The sequence below is a fragment of the Malaclemys terrapin genome, chromosome 8 (genome assembly GCF_027887155.1).
Source record: "Malaclemys terrapin pileata isolate rMalTer1 chromosome 8, rMalTer1.hap1, whole genome shotgun sequence".
Lineage (NCBI taxonomy): Eukaryota > Metazoa > Chordata > Testudines > Emydidae > Malaclemys > Malaclemys terrapin.
In genome coordinates this window covers 46,958,944-46,977,846 of record NC_071512.1, presented here as the reverse complement: position 1 = coordinate 46,977,846, position 18,903 = coordinate 46,958,944, and the positions used below count along the sequence as shown (strand labels likewise).

Below are 18,903 nucleotides of genomic sequence, written 5' to 3'. Positions count from 1 at the left end.
GGACTGTCAAAAATAAATAAATAAATAAAATAGGGAAGTCGCTTCTGGTTCCAAGTCCCCAGAATCCACTTATAAGTCTTGATTTGTTGACCCACAAATTCAATTTTTTACCAAATTTCACGTACTTTTCAGGATATAGTGAGGTTCATTCTAACCATAGATCATAGTGATGTTTTGCAGTTGTGAAGCAACTTCTCTGCTTGGTTAAAGATGTAGAATCTGGAAATATGCCAGATTTACAGTTACAGTGAAAATTTTCCATTCTTGTTGCAGCTTTTAACACCTTATTCTTCATCTGGCCTGTTCTGCACATGAGACAATTCAATAAAGCAGCAGGACCATTCTCCTAAAGCCAGTAGTAATGGGTTTGGAGGAACACAGACCATTAAATTTAATCACCCGGGTAGCAAAAAGACACCAGTTAAGTCTTCGCTCTTCCTCAGTAGTTTGAAGATTTATCTGAGACTTATTTTTCAGGGTATCCATTAATGAGGGTGTGTTTTGGCAATGTTGGCACTGTAGCTTGACATGACTGTCAAACTGATATTAATACCCTATTCTAAGAGGGGAAAGATTACACTTTCTAGAGGAAGTGGTTAGAAAAGAATATAGAAAGGAACCCAGGAATACTGACTTCCATGCAATTTACCTAGATACTTATATGGCTTCCATTACTGTGGTATATGTGTGCCTCACAGACATTAATGAATTTATTTTCATAATGTGGTAAATATCATGAGGCCCTCTTTAAGATGAGGAATTGTGAGTTGCCTACGATTGCACAGGAAGTCTATGGCAGAGCTGGGAATTGAGTCCAGTTCTGAGTCTGTTCACTACAGACCATCCTTCTTTGCCAAGCCATGGTATTGGTTTACTATGTGACCTTTGGCACTTCTTTTCCACTCTATAATATGAGGATATTTGCCTATCTTCTATCAATTATTCTGGTTATAATCTAGCTAATATTTGTAAAACTTTGAGAGATCCTGAGAAGAAATCATGATGTAAGTACAGCATATGATTAGTTAACTATTGTAGAGTATTGTATATTTGTACATCAGATAAAACCCCTTTGCCAAAATGTGGTCGAATTAGATAGTCCTGACTGATGTTGCAGAGAAGGTGCCTGATGTGTTATGCAGTTCTTTGAAGTATAACTTCTATTTTTGGAGGTTAAAAAAAATTAACAATATATAAAATATGTAGGGGTAGAGTAACAGATGCCCCAGTTGAGGCTTGCACCAGCCAGGAGGACTCCAGTGGTAGGAAACTGAGGCTTTTTTTAGTAGTCAGGGATTTGCAGCAGATTGTGCTTCAGATTGATCAGAAAGCTACTAGTTGAAGGATCATAAGATATGGAGCCCCTGAGCATACCTCAGGGACAGCACCATGATAGGAGTCTCACTCCAGCATCCTTCTCTTTATCATAAGCTGTTGGTGGGGGAGTTGACATCTTACCTTCGCATTACTGCAAACATTTCTCATCTCCCCCTTTCATTTCTGTCTTTAGCATGTGTATGCTCTATCTCCTGACTACTAGAATGTAGAAATCTTACTGGACACTTTAATATGAGGTGATGAGAAGTGTGTATATATGTATGTGTGTGTGTGTATATGTGTGTGTGTGTGTGTGTGTATATATAAAAAATAAAATAAAACCACCATTCTGTGGGAGGAATGTGAGAGAAAATATAGAGGAAGTAACTAAACTACAAAATGTAGGGGATAGACTATCCTTAAGAGAGATTACATTCAGATAAACTCCTCTACATAGGCCACTTTCAAGAAAAGGGACTTGCTAGAGGCATTCACATCCTCCTAATAGTTGAAGTAGCTTCTTTATATGGGATTCACCTTTTGTGGTTTTCTATAAAGAGAAGACAACCCTTTGCATGTGCTGCAAGTTCTTCCTTGATTAGTCTGCAGTTAGTCTTAATCTTGCAAAATGTAAAATTTAAAATATTAAATTGTTCTCTAGTGTATTCATGTTTGGAAGGTTTCCTTCCCATTTGGGGGGGAGAGAAATTTCATTTAAATGAGCTTATTTTCTGGACCACCATTCTGCAATAATCTATGGCCACAAAATAATGGAATATAATGGGGCCTTGTTATGGTGTGCTTTTACATACTAGAAGGATCTTAGAGTACAGGAGATATACATATCATAATACCCTGTGCTTTAACTCTGGACCTAAATAAGTGACAGAAAACTTCTTATTGTAATCTGAAAAATAGTATAGTATAAAGTACAGTCACTTCTGTAGGCTTAACTGATGAAAATTTATTTGTATGAGTCTTATTATGACAGTTAACTTTTATGTCATAACGTATTTGTTGACCGTATTAAGTTTAAATGGCTGAAAGTACTATCTTTGCTCCAAAAGTTAAGGAGCATAATGCCTTATGTAATTGTGCAAATGGTTACTATAGTGACCCAAAATGGTTCATTGACCATATTGAACAACTTTTTTGGATGCAGTAAACCCTGCCAGTTGCTATTACTTCATTTACTGTAGCACACCCCTTTCCTTCCTAACAGGTTAATTATTTAATTTTAGTGAGTGATTAGAGAATTAAAATTGTATGCTTCTGCTTTCCTGAGGTCATGCAGCCATCGCATATCCTTTAATTAACTGATTTGATTGATATTGTGATTCAGATGTCTAATAACAGATTGGCATAGTTTTCTCTTAATGGATGCACATTTGATAGTAAATATTAAAAGTTAACTAATGGAGATCAGATATTAAGCAGGCTAGTTATTTAATTGATTAAAAGTACAAATGTTAGCAAGGACTAACTTTGAAGAAGTTGGTGTGCTGAATGAATCTAAAAACCTCAGCTGAGCATATGTTTATATGTACTTAATACATCCAGTGTATGACACTATGGAGCATGATTGCATGCATAAATAAGAACAGAGGTTGTGTGGGTTTAGGGCCTGGTCAAAGTTTTTATCTTAGAAGTCCATATTCTTTGGCACTCAGTTGCATGCCTATACTAAGTTAAATATGAAAATGTATTGACCGACCGAATTCAAAAAGTTTCTCACGGACCAGTTTACTGAGGAATCAGTTTAATCATCGTCTTCATGCAGTTTTTAGTTGAACTATAAATATAACCAACCATGGCAAAATACATAGTGTAAAAATAAACATAAGGCAGCATAGAACAATCAACTATGGCAAGTTAACAAAATCAGTATAAAGACAACTTAAATAGTTTTTATGCATTCCCATAAAGCTTTAATAGTCATTCTCGCAAGAATTGCTGTTAAAGTTGCCTAACTGTTGCTGTTGTAATTCCCTGTTTTCACTAAACCATAACTTTCTGTAACTTTCACTTTATAGATTAAAGTTTTCCATCTGTGGTTTCTGCCCAAAGGGAAAAGTTTTTGGAGAGTTTGAGCAAAAACTTTGCATTATTTTAACTCTGTTCTCTGCTATGATGCCTACAAGTTACTTCTGGTATTGGTTAGGCAATTGGTGATGAGACTTATTTTTCTGCTAAACTCTGTTAATTTCATTACCTCATCCTCCCACTCCCCCTTTTTGTCTGCTTGTTTGATTATACAAAGTATAATTTTAAAAAATCCTCATTTTTGAGCAATGCTGCAGCTAAAATGGTGGTTTGAAAGTTGAACTTTGGCTTGGAAATAGCTCTCAATGAAGAGCAGTGTGAATCTTGGTAAAGAGGAAATTAGTTTTTAATTAGACTGTTAGGATAGATGAGTACTTGAGTACATTGAGCATAGTACATTATTGCTAGGGTTAAGTGCATAACTATACAGCATTTTCTGCTCACCTTGCCCTGATGGCTCCTTCTGGGAGATTGATTTGGGAACTTGGTGTGGCAGCTTCCTAACCACAAGTCTGTAAAGGCTTGCAGGAGATGCCTTCCAGTAGTGCTAGTGTTCTATTGGCCTTGAGAGTAGAGATGACTTTAAGCCTTTGAAATGTTGCTTCCTTTTCTGCAAGAATAGCTTCCATTTACGTGGCTGTAGGATCATCCATCAGATTGTGCCAGGCATCACTTGGTTGGCTCAGCTGTGAAGTGGTGTCTGCAACCACTCTGAGCAACATGTAGCCTTCTGGTGAGCATGGGAAGAACCCAGAAGGAGCCATCAGGGCAAGGTGAGCAGAAAATGCTGTATAAAACAGATAAAATACATAGGAGGAAAAGAGAGAACATACTCTGGAAAAGGCTAGAGAGAAGTGGATAGAAAAAAGTGATACTGCTAACATTGCCTGTGGCATGTTGGAAGAGGATACGAAAGTAAGGGCCGGGTAACCTCTGAGGGCCTATGATCTCTGCAATAGGCTTTTACCTGCTTTTTAATTTCTGGTAAAAGGCTATTTCAAGAGTTAAATTTGTTATTTATACAAGTTATGGCAGCTGGGTGTAGGGCAGGGGTGGGCAAACTTTTTGGCCTGAGGGCCGCTTCGGGTTTCAGAGATTGTATGGAGGGCCGGTTAGATGTGGCAGGCATGGCCCGGCCCCTCCCCCTATCCGACCTTCCCGCTTCTTGCCCCTGACTGCTCCCCGGGACTCCTGCCCCATCCAACCCCTGGACTCCTGCCCCCTTCCCCGTCCCCTGACCACCCCCGGACCCTCTGCCCCTAACTGCCCTCCTGCTGCCCCATCCAACCCCCCTCTCCTTCCTGACTGCCTCCCCCCCCCCGAGACCCCTGCCCCATCCAACCACCCCTTCTCCTGACCGCTCCCGCCCCTAACTGCCCCCACTTCCCCATCCAACACCCCCTCACCTTCCTGACTGCCCTCCTAGGACCCCTGGCCCATCCAACCACCCCTTCTCCCTGTCCCCTGACGGCCCCCCAGAATCCCCACCCCTGACTGCTCCCAGTCGCCCATCCAACCCCTCCTCTCATTCCTGACTGCCCCCTGGGACCCCTGCCCCATCCAAACACCCCTTCTCCCTGACCGCCCCGGAACCCTTGCCCCTATTCAACTTCCCTGCCCTCTGACCGCCCCGGCCCCTGACCATCCCCTGAACTCCTCTGCCCTCTATCCAACCCTGCTCCCTTACCACGCTGCCTGGAGCACCGGTGGCTGGCAGCGCAGCTGCACCATGACATGCACCGCGCAGCACAAAGCACTGGTGCAGGCCAGGCTCTGTAGCTGCGCTGCCCCAGGAGCTTACCGCTCCATTGCTCAGAGTATTGTGCCGGTGGCGCAGTAAGCTGAGGCTGCGGGGGAGGGGGAACAGCAGGGGAAAGGCTGCGGGCTAGCCTCCCCAGCCAGGAGCTCAGGGGACAGGGAGAATGGGCCCGCGGGCTGTAGTTTGCCCATCTCTGTTGTAGGGGGAGGACGTAGGTTACTGAACATTGAGCAAGGGCATGTTAATTAGCATGCGAATATAAATTAAACTTTCCCTGAGTGTTGAAAAATGGTTAGGTTGGATAACAGCATCTCTTACATCACAGCTTGGTCATGCACATGCCATATTTCCAGTTTCACTAAGATGAAATTATCTGTATAAAAGTGTTTCACTTAATTGTACGCTCGCTGGTGTGGAACACGTGCAACCACATCTAGCAGGATCACTGCCGCTTAGGGACGCATTCTACATTAAAACTCACTAAGCACCAGTGGCCCTGTTGCAAGATCTTCATGGTATGTCGTATTTGGGATAACACTTTTAGTTATCAGTCCTGATCTTTACTGTCAGATAGACCTGAAGAAGGAATAGCATAACTGGTATGAACTCCTAGACCACAGCACTTGTAGCTCAAACCCATCATGTGGCAAAAAGAAGACAGACTAAGCTGGTAGGCCACCATAGAAGCTCATAGAAGGGGACCAGTGAAATAGTAGCTGCTTGTTGTGTTATGGGCGTAAATCACTGCAATTCAGCATTTCAAGACTGAGCTGGGGATACTGCCATCTCTCTTCTTATCTCCTTTTCTTTTCCTTTCTGGGAGGAAGGTGGGTGTTAGTGACTTGCGGGGGGGCAGAGGTTGAGAAAAATTTTAAGTGAGAAAGGACCCTGATGTGAAGTACTTCTCCTGAGCATAGGAGACACAGCCGGCTACCGTAACTACTTCTGTGGTTCCACATACCATCTAAGTTCCTGCCCCCTGAAAACAACCTTGTTTAGGACTATTAAGAGTGAAGATAAAGCTTGCTGATTAGCCTTGCCCACTTAAGTTGCTTTGATCTGAAGGATGTGTAAATTTTTGGAGGTACCCATGGCTTTGAGAACCGTAGAGTCTTGGTCCATACACAAACGCATCCACAGCAAGCTTCTCCCTCCCTCTGCTGACTGGATTGTAGCCAGTGAGCTGTGCATCCAGCATAGAACAAACATACTTTGACAAGAATTACTGACCTCTGCGAGGGAGGAGGTACAGGAGGAGGGAAACATTGGTATTAGCGTACTAATGCTTTTCCTGAAGCCTTTGGGACAAAATGAAATAGTTATGTTTCCCTATGTGGAGCTCCACTGAAGGAGTTTTCCTTCCCTTAACACAAAGCCTGCAAGCAAGTTCAGTTATGACCCAGGTTTTGATAGGGAACAGACGGGTTGGTTCAGAAACTGGTTTGTTCTTGTCTCCATGATGGATCCTAACTGGGAGGAAGCTGGGTATCAGGAGCTGGAGCTGTTTTCCTGAACCTCCAAATATTTCCAGTGTATTGCACAGCAAAGTTGGGGGTAGCAACACTACTAACTGCTGGAGTAGGTGAAGTCACTGAACATGCCTGATGAGGGGTGAAACTCTGTAGAAATGTTTTGGGGGCATTTGCCCTTTTTATAAGCAGTGCAGTCCATTCAGAATTCCTGAGAAACTCTTCTTCCAGTGGAAAATAATTCTTTCCAAAGGTGTGCATGCCCAAATTAAAACAAACAAACAAAAAAACACCCTGTTCTCTGTGGAGGCAGCATGTGGGGAAGATGTTTGTTCAACAAACATGCCGGTTGGAATAGGTTTCATGTTCCAAAAAAGCACACTCCTTTCCATCCTCTGTGTTTGGCCAGAAGTACCAGGAGCAGCTCTCCTTCCATTATCTGGTATTGTGCAAAAACACTGAGAGCAGAGAATCCAACTCAGCAGGAATAACCAGTGCATCACTTGATCACTTTTGACTTACATTTTCCATAGGATTTTGTATTGACCAGAAGTTGCCCCTTTATAACTTAGGTAATTAAAAAGTTCAAATTGCTAAATCTGAAATCCTTTAAAATAGTTGCTTTAGTATTACAAAAATTGCTGAGTTTATGAATTTAATGCCTTCTAAAATGACAGTACCCAGAGTGTTCTAGGTGAAATATCACTAACTTCCAATGCACTAAGAATATGTTCTCAATTAACTTGAGTATTTATGAACTTTTTATTTAAAAATTTAATATAGGATTTGATTTGAAATTGACTCTTCCTTTCTTTTATACTAAGATTGGTTTTGAGGGGTGAGCAGGAGGTACCAGACTCGATGAGTTTCCATCGAAATGTCGGAAAAGTCAAGCCAGAGCACAAAAGCAAAGGATGGAAAAACAAAGTATGCAACACTCAGTCTGTTTAATACTTACAAGGGAAAGTCATTGGAGACACAGAAAACCACAGGTGAGTAAATTGAGTTGACTTATTTTTATGTTCTGTAACTCTGCTAGTAAGTACAATTATATTTGAGATCTAAATGCAACAAGATGTCAAATTGTATGTTATAGAAAGCTGATAGATGGAAAGCATGGTGGCAAAGGCCTTAGTTTCAATATTACTTATGGTTACTAGTAACATAGTTCTTCAATTTCGGGGGTCAGAGCTCTCCTTCCATTCCTATAGTAAGTGGAGTTGTAGTCTTAGGGTATAAATAATACTTTATAAAAATATGGTTGCGTTTTACTGTTGTCTACTTGCAGTCTTTGTAGCAGTGTAATAAAATGGAGACAGCTAAGAGGAAAACAATGGTATGATAATAGCATATTCACCTTTGTGGCTGTATTGTGAGCCTTCTGCTTCAGGGTATTGCTAATCTCCCCATACAACACAAACTTTTTTTGTTGAATTGGACTTAGTTGATCTAGTTCCTGAAGCAGAGATCTTTGATCTCCTGTTTTTTGCTGGATTTTGATTAATTGGTTCTTAATCCCCATTGGTGGAAAAAGTTCTGTTTCGCTTTTTTAACTAGTGAGACAAGAAATGGGTACCTTCCTTTTCAGGTGCTCTGACAGAGCTACAGAGAGCTTGTGGAGTGTCTGTCTGCAATATGCCAGATTAAACCAATGTAGTTACTCTTTCATTAACAGTAAAGTTCATCATATTGTTTCCCTAATACGACACTCAAATTCCCGGAGAGCCTTGAATTTTTGGTCTGAATTGAACCAGGCAAATGTTAGAAGGAATGTTGACTGTTAGTTATATTTTTAAGTTACCATTCTATCTTTGAAGACTCTCTTTTAAGTATGTTTAAATGGACATAGTTAACTTTGAAAATTTTATCTAATAATATTGCAGTTAATCTGTTCCAAGTAACCTCTGAGATTACTATAATTTGGAAGATGTTAGAGAATTTTTTTCAGTTTATTTGTGCCTTTGAATAGTATACGGTCACTTTCATTCCACGCTGTGGTGGGAAACCCATCTACATGTTCTTTCTGAAGTCCTGCAAAAGGATCTTTGCCATTTCTAAAGGATTTTTTTTTTTAGTTTTGAAACATTTCTGTAAATTTGGGGCTCAGATAATCCATTTTCAATTTATCCTGAGGACATCAGAATAAATTAGCTTCAAAACTACGAAAACTATTTCAGAACTCTTCTAAGCAAGGAATTTATAATTCCTGCTTGACAGTGAGATGTAGATTTCAAGGGACTTGCTTTTTAATCTTGAGTGCCTTTTTTTTTTTTTAATATCGTGGTGAAACAATTTTTTCTTCTACTAAATCTGTAGCTTTACATGAACATTGTGAATTTTAAGGAAAAAAGTGAAAATTAATGTTTTCTTCTTTTTGGCATACAGTTGCCGCACGCCATGGATTACAAAGTCTTGGAAAAGTTGCCATTTCACGGAGGATGCCTCCCCCTGCTAACCTCCCGAGTCTCAAAGCAGAGAACAAAGGCAATGATCCTAATGTAATCATTGTGCCTAAAGATGGCACAGGATGGGCTTCTAAACAAGAACAGCATGAGGAAGAAAAGTAAGCTACAACAGAACAACTTACTGATTTCATTCAGTATAACTTGTGAAAGTCCTGTCATACTGCAAACACCTTAATGAAGGCTAGAGGAAAAATAGGAAGTTGGTGGCTGTGTGACAATAAGCCTAAAATGTCGGGATATTATCATAGAGGAAATAATGCCATATTAATTGTTTGCAGGGAGGCTTTCACCACATGAGGCTGGTTGAAATTAATTTCATTATTCTTACACTGGAGACAGTATGCCTACATATATTCCAAATGAAGAGCTATAACTTTTTCAGTGCTGTTCACAAATTTAACTATTATGGCTGTGTTTTTATCTATATTACAACTGTTATCTGCCTCTCCTCTAGTAGTATTTCCTTTAAGTGTTAACCAGGTCTCAAATCATTTAGGGATTCATAGGTTAAAACCAACACCTTTTCAGTCATCTTTTAAAAAAAACAAAAATTAAGCAAAATTCTGCTTTATTTTAGATGTAATTTTGTATCCTATCTAGTTTAATTGCTATCTTCCTGTGCACCAAAATACTGCAAATATAATATTGAAGTCTCATCTTGGCAGCTGTTTCTTACATAACATCAAATCTCACATAATTTACTGACCATAGATCTTCATTATTCTGGTATTACTTCTCTCATCGCTTAAGGGGGGGGGGGGGGAGTATAAAGGGATGGGAGGCAGTGACTAATAAAGTACTTACTTTTACCTTTGAGTGGTGTCATCTGAAGTATTTTGATGCATGGCTAAACAGTAGCAGATATTGGGTAAATATAATTCAGTTTTATGTCTTACAATTTGCTCAGAAGAGAAGACTTGTAGAGTAAATTACTGTTCATTTCCAGAATATTGCGTCCATATCATGATTTTAGGACATAGCATGACAATAAGTAAATCTGTGTTCATACTGGGTATACAATTGTGTTGCAGATTAGGACTTCAGTTCCTAGTTCTTCCAGTGCCATAATTATCACAGGCACAAGTCAGCAGAATAAGTTAATACTTCTGACAAAATTGCTCATTCTGTCCTGAGAACAAATCTCTCCTCCATCCATGAAGAATGAGTGCGTTTCTTTTCATTTCAGACAACCAGAAGTGCCGCAAACACAGCCAAAACCTGTAGTTCCTGCTCCTCCAGAAGTAGCTCCTGTTGCCAAATCATGGGCCAGTACCAAGCAAGGTGGGCAAGGCGATGGTAAGTGAAGTTTAAAGTGGAGGACACCCAGGCTGGCCCAGTGGTCTATTATTTGTGGTTGGCACTGCTATGTGGGAGATCTGGGCTCAATATTCTTTTGATCCTGTCTCTTGTTCCCTGGGACAGCAGGCGCTGAGAGTGTGAAGACAACTTCCTTGCCTCTAAGATGAGGGAGTGCCTTGTCACTCAAGTGAATCCCTGAAGCCAACTTAGCAGTAGTGTTATTGATTGGCTACACAGGGAATTGTACATCCCTCCTTTGCTGGGGTTCCTGGGGAAGATGATGGCTGGGATGCAAGTCCTTGAATATGGCAGGGTTAAGAGGGGAAGGAAAATAAAGAAATCCTCAGCCTGTGGCAGGGATGTGTGTAGCTCTTCTCTGGCATGGGAGGGGGAACAGTAAACACCCAGTGGTCAAGCTAATCGTGTATATCAGGGGTCGGCAACGTTTGGCACGCGGCTCGCCAGGGTAAGCACCCGAACGGGCTGGGCCAGTTTGTTTACCTGCTGACGCAGCAGGTTTGGCCGATCGCAGCTCCCCACTCGCCATGGTTCGCTGTCCCGGGCCAATGGGGGCGGTGGGAAGCGGCGCGGGCGAGGGATGTGCTGGCCGCGGCTTCCCGCCGCTTCCATTGGCCCGGAACGGCGAACCGCAGCCAGTGGGGGCCGCGATCGGCCGAACCTGCCGTGTCAGCAGGTAAATAAACTGGCCCGGCCCGCTCGCTTACCCTGGCGAGCCGTGTGCCAAACATTGCCGATCCCTGGTGTATATATTTAGCATAAACCAAAAATCTGGAACCATGAAATTTAGTAACTGCAGTTCAAACAGCATATCTGCTACAAGATGTTTTTTTCCATTTGTTGCTGTATAGCTCTTGCAGTATTTTTAAAGCCAAAGAGTATTGACTCAAGTAGTTTTCCTGGGAAAGAATTAATAGTGGTGTTTTTTTCTTGCAATATGAAAGAAATGGTAGATTATGTCCATGAATAGGAATCTTAAGTTCTTCAGCATTTTCATTACTATTCTAGGATAAAAGTTTGACCTTTTACTATCAGTAATTGACCAGAGAAATAACACACTTTTATTAGACGAAGTGCACATAATGAATCAGGAAGCAATTTTGTTTACAACACAGAAAATAAGTCATGGTCCCTTTTCTTGGCTTATTTTTGAGAGATCTGCTTGTAAGCCTCTTCTGACCGAATAACAGATTCGTTTGCAACATTGTGGTGATCTGTCTTTGTCCAAACCATCCTCATAGTGTGAACTTACTCTGAAAGATCAATGGAAATAACTTCTGAGCCTCTGTTGTTGTAGGCATAGACCTAGTTTTTGCATGTTTTAATGTATTCTTGTGCATAAGGTCTTTGGATGCTGTATTGTGGGGCAAATATTAGGATCAAGTTGGCAATTCTAGATTGTTGGCATCCCACTGCCCTTCCTAAAGTTTAATATGGCATCCATCCTTGAATATAGGAAATCTCTCACTCCAAAACTAGATCTGATACAGTAACTCCTCACTTAAAGTCGTCCCGGTTAACGTTGTTGTTTTTTGTTACATAGCTGATCAATTAGAGAACATGCTAATTTAAAGTTCATAGAATCATAGACTTTAAGGTCAGAAGGGACCATTATGATCATCTAGTCTGACCTCCTGCACAATGCAGGCCACAGAATCTCACCCACCCACTCCTGTATCAAACCTGTGTCTGAGCCATTGAAGTCCTCAAATCATGGTTTAAAGACTTCAGGGTGCAGAGAATCTTCTAGCAATTGACCCGTGTAATGCTCCCTTATAACATTGTTTGGCAGTCGCCTACTTTGTCCACTGCTTGCAGAAAGAGCAGCTCACTGGAGCTAGCTCGTGGGGGCTTGGAACCAGGGTGGACCGGCAGCCCCCCATCAACTCCCTGCTCCCCTAAGTTCCCTGTGCGACAGCCGCCCTGCAGGCTATCAGTTGCCGGCAGTTCAGCTGTCACCCCCCCACTGCCATGTGCTGCTCCTGTCCTCTGCCTTGGAACTGCTCCCGGGAGCCTCCTGCTTGCTGTGTGAGGGAGGGGGGAGGAAAGGGGTGTTAATGTCAGGGTGTCCCCCTGCTCCTGCCCCCCCCCCCCCTTTACCCCATCTCCATAGAGGCGGGGCCGACAGGGCTCAGGAAGGAGGAAGCTTTCTGGCAGCAGCGGCTGTCTCAACTTGCTGATCTACTTAAAAAGGCAATGTACTTAGAGTGGGGTCAGTGTACTTAAAGGGGCAATGCACATATCTCCCTTCCCTCCTTTTGTGCTGTCTTGTAGAGTGTGAGGCTACAATAACAACAATGTGTTAACCCTTGAGGGCTCAGCCGAGTGCTAGCTCATCATTTAGCCAGTAAGGCATTCCCTGGGAAATATCCCACCCTCTTCCACCCTCTGACTTCACCACCTCAGCCAAGCTTCATAATCATCATTGCTGTGTATAGTATTAAATCGTTTGTTTAAAACACACACATAGATATAGATATAGTCTTTTGTCTGATGAAAAAAATTTCCCTGGAACATAGCCCCTTCCCCCTATTTACATTAATTCTTATGGGGAAAGTGGATTCACTTCACATGGTTTCTCTTAAAGTCGCATTTTTCAGGAACATAACTACAACGTTAAGCAAGGAGTTACTGTAGTTTGTCTTGCGTGAGTGTCCTGTAAGTGGGATAAGATCTGACTCACACTGGGTTACACATCACCCTTCTGCAGTAAAACCTTCTTCTTTGAGGTGGCACAGGAATTAGACTATGCTTAGTGACTTCTAGATGCAGACAGGTGATGTCTGTTTGAATTTAGTTAATGATTTTATAGCTGTCATGAGAACTAAACCAGATGGTTGTCTCATCTCATGCAACTAGCCACGATATGGTGTTTGGACAGGAAGTTGATATTTTGGGGAATAGGGAAATTATACTTTTTGTCTTGGACTGATTCCAATATCCTTCAGTTTGAGATTGCAGATGAACCTGTCATACGAGTTATGAACTTATATTTCCGGCCTGTTCTTGGTTGATGGAACTTGTGCATTTCTAGCTGTCTCTTGGGGAGAATAAAATTCAGCTGACTGATCCTTCATGATAAAATAGGATTTTTTTCTTGTCTGTTAAGGGTTCCTTAAATTCCCTCTCCACAGCTCCATTCTTCTCTCTCACTATGTTTTATGTGTATAATGTGAAAAATTAACTAAGAAGGAAAGACTTCTAAAGCTCAGAAGCTTTGTGCAGTGCCTGACCAGTTGCAGCATATCTTTAGATCTTGTTGTGTAGGAGATAAAGAAAAATGTAGTTGTCTCAACACCATCTTTAAAGTCTCTAACAGCTGAAATTTCACTGGCTGACAGTGGTTATTTCAGGTTGACTCCACTTGCTTAGATTGTCAAGTTTATCACTAAGGAAACTGTTACTTTGCAGACAGAATCACTTGATTCAGACTTTATGGTCACACAGGCAGTATTTTGAAGATGCATAAACATTTCCTGCCACCACCTCCCAAATCCTGCTTACTGTAAGACATCCTGGAAAAGTTGCTTTTGCCTCATAGGAGCAGCTGTATGAAGTGACTTCTACTGCCTGCCACTCGCTATTAGCAGTAGGAAATGTCTTCTCAGTAATAGCAGGGCTTCAATATATATATATAATATATATATTCATCTTGGCAAAGTGAGGATTGGTTATACCAGAGCTTTCAAGATCCCCAAACGGTTAATCGTGGGGGGAAATGTTGGGTGTTTGCCCTCTTTTCTTGTTTGTATAAAGAAGGCATGAAAGATTCTTTTGAGATTCGTTTGTGCTTCATTCTTAAGACTATATTCTTGATGTTGTGAGTTATCTTCCCTTCAGAACAAAAAGGGGCTCCTTGGAGGAGCAGAGCATGATGGCAAGCTTTCTTTACCTTCAGCTGAAGGGTTGGGGATTTGGAAACATTCAAAGATCTGTCCTTCTAACTAGTTTTGACAAAGAAAAAGGTTTAAACAGTTTGACTAAAAGTCACTTCCGTTCTCAATCAAACTTCATTTCCTTGGCATTTGGAATGTTATAGTCCTACTAGATCTGCAGTTCATATCATCTTACACATAACCAAGAAAGATTATCTTAATTTTTAATTTTAAATTTTTGTTTTAAGTAAAATCTATCTACGGCTTCTTTACATATCATAAAGCAAAATGGCACAAACACTACCCTCTCCCTCCCCCCCCCGCTTGCAGTTAATTTTAAGCTAGCCTCCATGCTCAATTTTACTGAACTATTTTCTTGAGGAAGCTAGTTAGAAAGTACCTAACATCCTAAAAATTTCCCTTCTGAAGGGTTAGTGTTACCATACTAATTTTTGGTAAAGTTCTTCCAAGAGGATCTTAAGCTTAAAGTTTATTGTGATCACTGTTGTTAACTCAACCACAGGTTGTTTCTTAAACATGCTACCTTAAACTAAGCCAAGAGTAGTGTTTGCGTATTCCAGAAGTAGCTAATTCAAGAAGCTGGCATTCATGATGTTGAGAAATTGCTTATCCACGCTGTCCCCATGTGACATAATACCAGTTAATATTTTAGGTAGTTCAAATGATCCATTATTGCTATTCTAGCACTTTTTGTGTCCTCTTATCTTGATCCATCTAACATTATGTACAACAAGAAAGTAAATTGGCTCAGTGGATTTAACTACTCCTGGTATTCAGTAGTGAATATGGAATTTCACAAAGGATTATTTTAAACTTGGATGAAATACCCAGTCTTGTTTTATTTGAAAAATAGTATAGCTTTTTAAAGTAAAACTTTATGGTTGGCAAGCTAGAGGGTCCTATTTTCTAAACTATATTCATTATTGAAACTTGTAACACTGTTTTGTTGTAATTGTCTAGGTCCAAGTGTCCCAGTAAACAGTTATTTCCAGCAAGAGTTTCCCAGTCTGCAGGCAGCTGGGGATCAGGAAAAGTCAGGGAAAGAGAAAGATGCACCTGAAGAGCCCTATGGACCTGGACCCAGTTTACGGCCACAAAGTAGGTATACCTTAAAAGTCTTGTGAAGATGCATGCCAAATTTTCATTTGTGTAGTGGTGTGAGACTGACTCACTATGGTGCCTCCTGCTGGTTGTGCTGGGAAGGGTGCCTTTTACTAGCGGGGTGTCACTTGCTGTTACTTCCACTTCCTCTACCGTCTCCACCATCTGGACCCGGGTCACTCCCGGACTGCAGTGTCCTCTTCGGGACACGGCCCTTCGGCTGTGCCCCAGCCCGCTGTCTCCCTCCTTTCTGGGGGCAGGTGGTCCTCAGTCCTTCCACTTGCCTCAATAGCCAACTGCAGTCTCTAGTCTAGCCCCGGGCTTCAGGGGCAAACTGCAGTCTGGATTTAGGCCACTCTCCTCATTGGCAAGTAGGGTAAAGGGGAGCAAGGACCCAGGCCTGGCCGCTACTCTGGGTTCTGGCCCAGGGACCCGATAGCTGACAACCACTTACTGCCCCTCCTCCTATTCCCACTGCCTACTTTCCCTGGGCCACTTCCCCTGTAGTCCTAGCATCTTCCCTGCCCTTGCTTCAGGGCCTTAGTCTGGCCATGGTCAGCCAAGAGCTCCCCTATTCTTCCGGTACCCTGCCCAGCACTGCAGTATCTCCGATGCTCCTCAGCAGACAGTCCTTCCCCTTTGCCCTCCAGGAAGAGACTGCCTTTGCTCTACTGAGCAGCCTTTTATATATGGGCTGCTCCAGCAAGCCTTCGCTTGATTGGCTCTTCCAGTGAGCCCTTTCCGGATAGGCGGGGTTCTGCGCAACCTCTCCAAGGCTGCCTTAACCCTTCTCCCCGCTGTGGGGCAGCTGCCCCACCACAATTTGGTATAGGGTTTTACTAGGGATTTCTGGTGTGCACTATGAAATAGATGGAATGTTGTCATTTAGAAGTTCAAACGCTCAACAGAAAATTGACAAACGTGAATTGGCCTAAATTCTACATTACATACACTTGCAGATTTGTGTAAGCATGTTCTTCCAGATTATATTTTCATACCTGTCTGCCTCAGTATATTGTCAGCTTTTTTGTTTACTCATTTTACTTTTCTTTGAATCTACAACCTTGTGTTTGTCCTATTTAAATATCAGTGTTTACCTTTTACAGAGATTACTCTGGGGAAATTTTCACACTTTCACTTCTGTTCCAGCATAATATCTACATATAGAAATAAGATACATTAATATTTCTCTTAGTCCTAGGATATGGTTCCCTTCACAGGTTCCCAAACTGTGGTCAACTGTCCACTCATGGTCCAAAGAGTACTTGCTAGTCACATTCAAATGGTGCTGGTACCTTCTTATTTCTAGTTGCTAAATGTCATGACAAATAAAAATACTTTGCTAATATTATTCACCATGTGAGCAGTTCATGGAGTTGCCAAAGGGTGGCTGGTTACATAAGCACAAATGGGAGGAAGTGTGGTCTGCAGAACTGTGAATGGGAAGGAGAGTTGGTCTACAAGATATTCTCTGATAAGATATGGTCTGTACTTTGAAAGTTTGAGACACTCTAAGACTTCAACAAGCTGAACCTCTCTCACCTGCAGAGAGCTAGATGTGGCCAGAACAAATCAAGGCCACACAGCACCCACAGGAGGTTGCTTTCATCTCAGAAGTACTGTGTGAGTGAGCTGTGTAGCCGCTGGGGCCTGGGAGTTGGGAACCACACTTTTGATTCCAGCAATACTGTTCCTTACAGGAAAACACTGACTTTTTTTATTCTTCTCCACCTAAAATTCATCATCCTTGTCCCAATCAAATGATCATGGGAAGTATTTTCTGTACTGTAGCTGCCACCTGTGCAGATGACAGTGCCTTGTCTACACTACAGTCTTAAGCTGACCTGTGTTAGGTGGTCTTACAGCCACCACAGTAATTATTGTAGTGGCTGATGTCCACACTACCCTCCTCCTGTCAGTGGTGTGCATCCTCACCAGAGAGCTTCCACTGACTGAAGAGCCAGGGCCAGCTCTCCCTCTCCCACCTGGGCTTCTCACCTCTGGCGGGGAGATCCGCGCCCAGAGTCCGGTCAACAGCTGTACTCCCAGCAGGGAGCCTCAGTGCAGCTGGACTGGAAGCGGGGAGCCAGAAGCCTCGATGCAGCTGGGAACCCCAGGGGGCAATAGGGCTCCTAATGGGAAGCCCGGGCAACAGCCCAAGCCAGGAGCTTGGGTAGCAGGCTAGCTTGGAGCAGAGACCTGGCAGCAGCCTGGCTGGGGAGTTAGACGTTATTGTCAATTTCACAGCTTCAGCATAGCCATGAAAGCATAGCCTCACAGTTGGTGTAAGGAGTGCAGTGTCTACACAGACAATGCATCATCCTAACTACACCAGCATAAGCCCTCTGCCTCTCGTGGAGGTGGAGCCATTATGTTGGTGTAGTAGGGCACTTAAATTGGTGGGACAAGGCTGTAGTGTGTACACTGACATAATTAGGTCAATATAAGGCAGATTAGGTGTACCTAAATGTAGTGTAAACCAGACCTGAGGCAGGTAGTAGTCAGAAAAAGGGATTTTGGCTTCCATAGCTCCTTTAAACCATTCCCCCCCTTCCCTTAGCATTCACATCTCCATTTTTTTTCCTACCTGTCTTCTATACACCCGCCACTGGTACCTCTGACTGAAGCAGTATATTTGATCAGAATCTAAGCTGGTTTGTGGGTGAAGAGTAAACCAGCAAGGAGTGGGAGAAAGTAGGAAAATTTGCCTTGCCTGTCTAATGTTCCAGTCTCAATTTCTTCTGCATAGTCGTCCTGGATTTTTTGCTAGATCTCCATGTTTCTTTGAGGACAGCTCTTATAGCTAGTGCTTCCTGTCCACCCCTTTGTATAACAGGTGGTGAAATCTGTCTGGGAGCTTCTAGATACACCTCTACCCCAATATAACACGACCTGATATAACACGAATTCGGATATAATGTGGTAAAGCAGTGCTCCGGTGGGGGGCGGCGCGGCGCACTCTGGTGGATCAAAACAAGTTCGATATAACGCGGTACGATTTTTTTTTTGGCTCCCGAGGACAGCATTCTGTAGGGATAGAGGTGTACTTGGATTCTGCCTAGAAAACTGAAGAAACTCTACATACAGCGTTCTGCATTCCATGGCTTCTGAGCTGTGCCAGTCAAAAGTGGATTACTCTATGGCTTCCACTTGACACTGTCTCTCTTCAGGAACCTCTTAGACCTCAAGTTGCTACAGCAATCTAAATCTACACCCTGAGATCTTGGGGGGGAAATAATTTTATATCAGTACCAGCACAGATACCCCTCCTAAGTCATCCCATAAGCTGTGGAGCGTAGAGCAGGCTAGCTAGTTTAAATTTCATCACTGGAAGCTCTCCGAGAAGAGCAATCTGGAGATGGGCTGAGGAGGAATGGGAGCCAACAATCCTTTTATCTGCAGTGGCTGCCACCTGCTTGCATAACAGACTACCAGGCATGTTCCTCATTTGCACTGGTGTTGCTACATCACAGAAAACAATTGGATAAGAAGTGTTCTTTACTTCGTTACAAATCAGAAGCTTATTTAAAGTTGTG

The 18,903-nt window shown here is 42.4% G+C and overlaps 1 protein-coding gene across 16 annotated transcripts in view; it reads left to right on the top strand.

The window, feature by feature from the left end:
• PRRC2C (proline rich coiled-coil 2C) overlaps positions 1 to 18,903 on the top strand; it is a 125,597-nt gene that overhangs the window by 19,564 nt on the left and 87,130 nt on the right. For all 16 annotated transcript variants that reach the window (XM_054038397.1, XM_054038393.1, XM_054038396.1 and 13 more), the window contains 4 exons: positions 7,413 to 7,580; positions 8,974 to 9,151; positions 10,240 to 10,349; positions 15,227 to 15,364. In XM_054038397.1, the coding sequence (XP_053894372.1) occupies positions 7,466 to 7,580; positions 8,974 to 9,151; positions 10,240 to 10,349; positions 15,227 to 15,364 (541 nt within the window). In that variant the 5' untranslated portion in view covers positions 7,413 to 7,465. The remainder of the gene's footprint in view (positions 1 to 7,412; positions 7,581 to 8,973; positions 9,152 to 10,239; positions 10,350 to 15,226; positions 15,365 to 18,903) is intronic.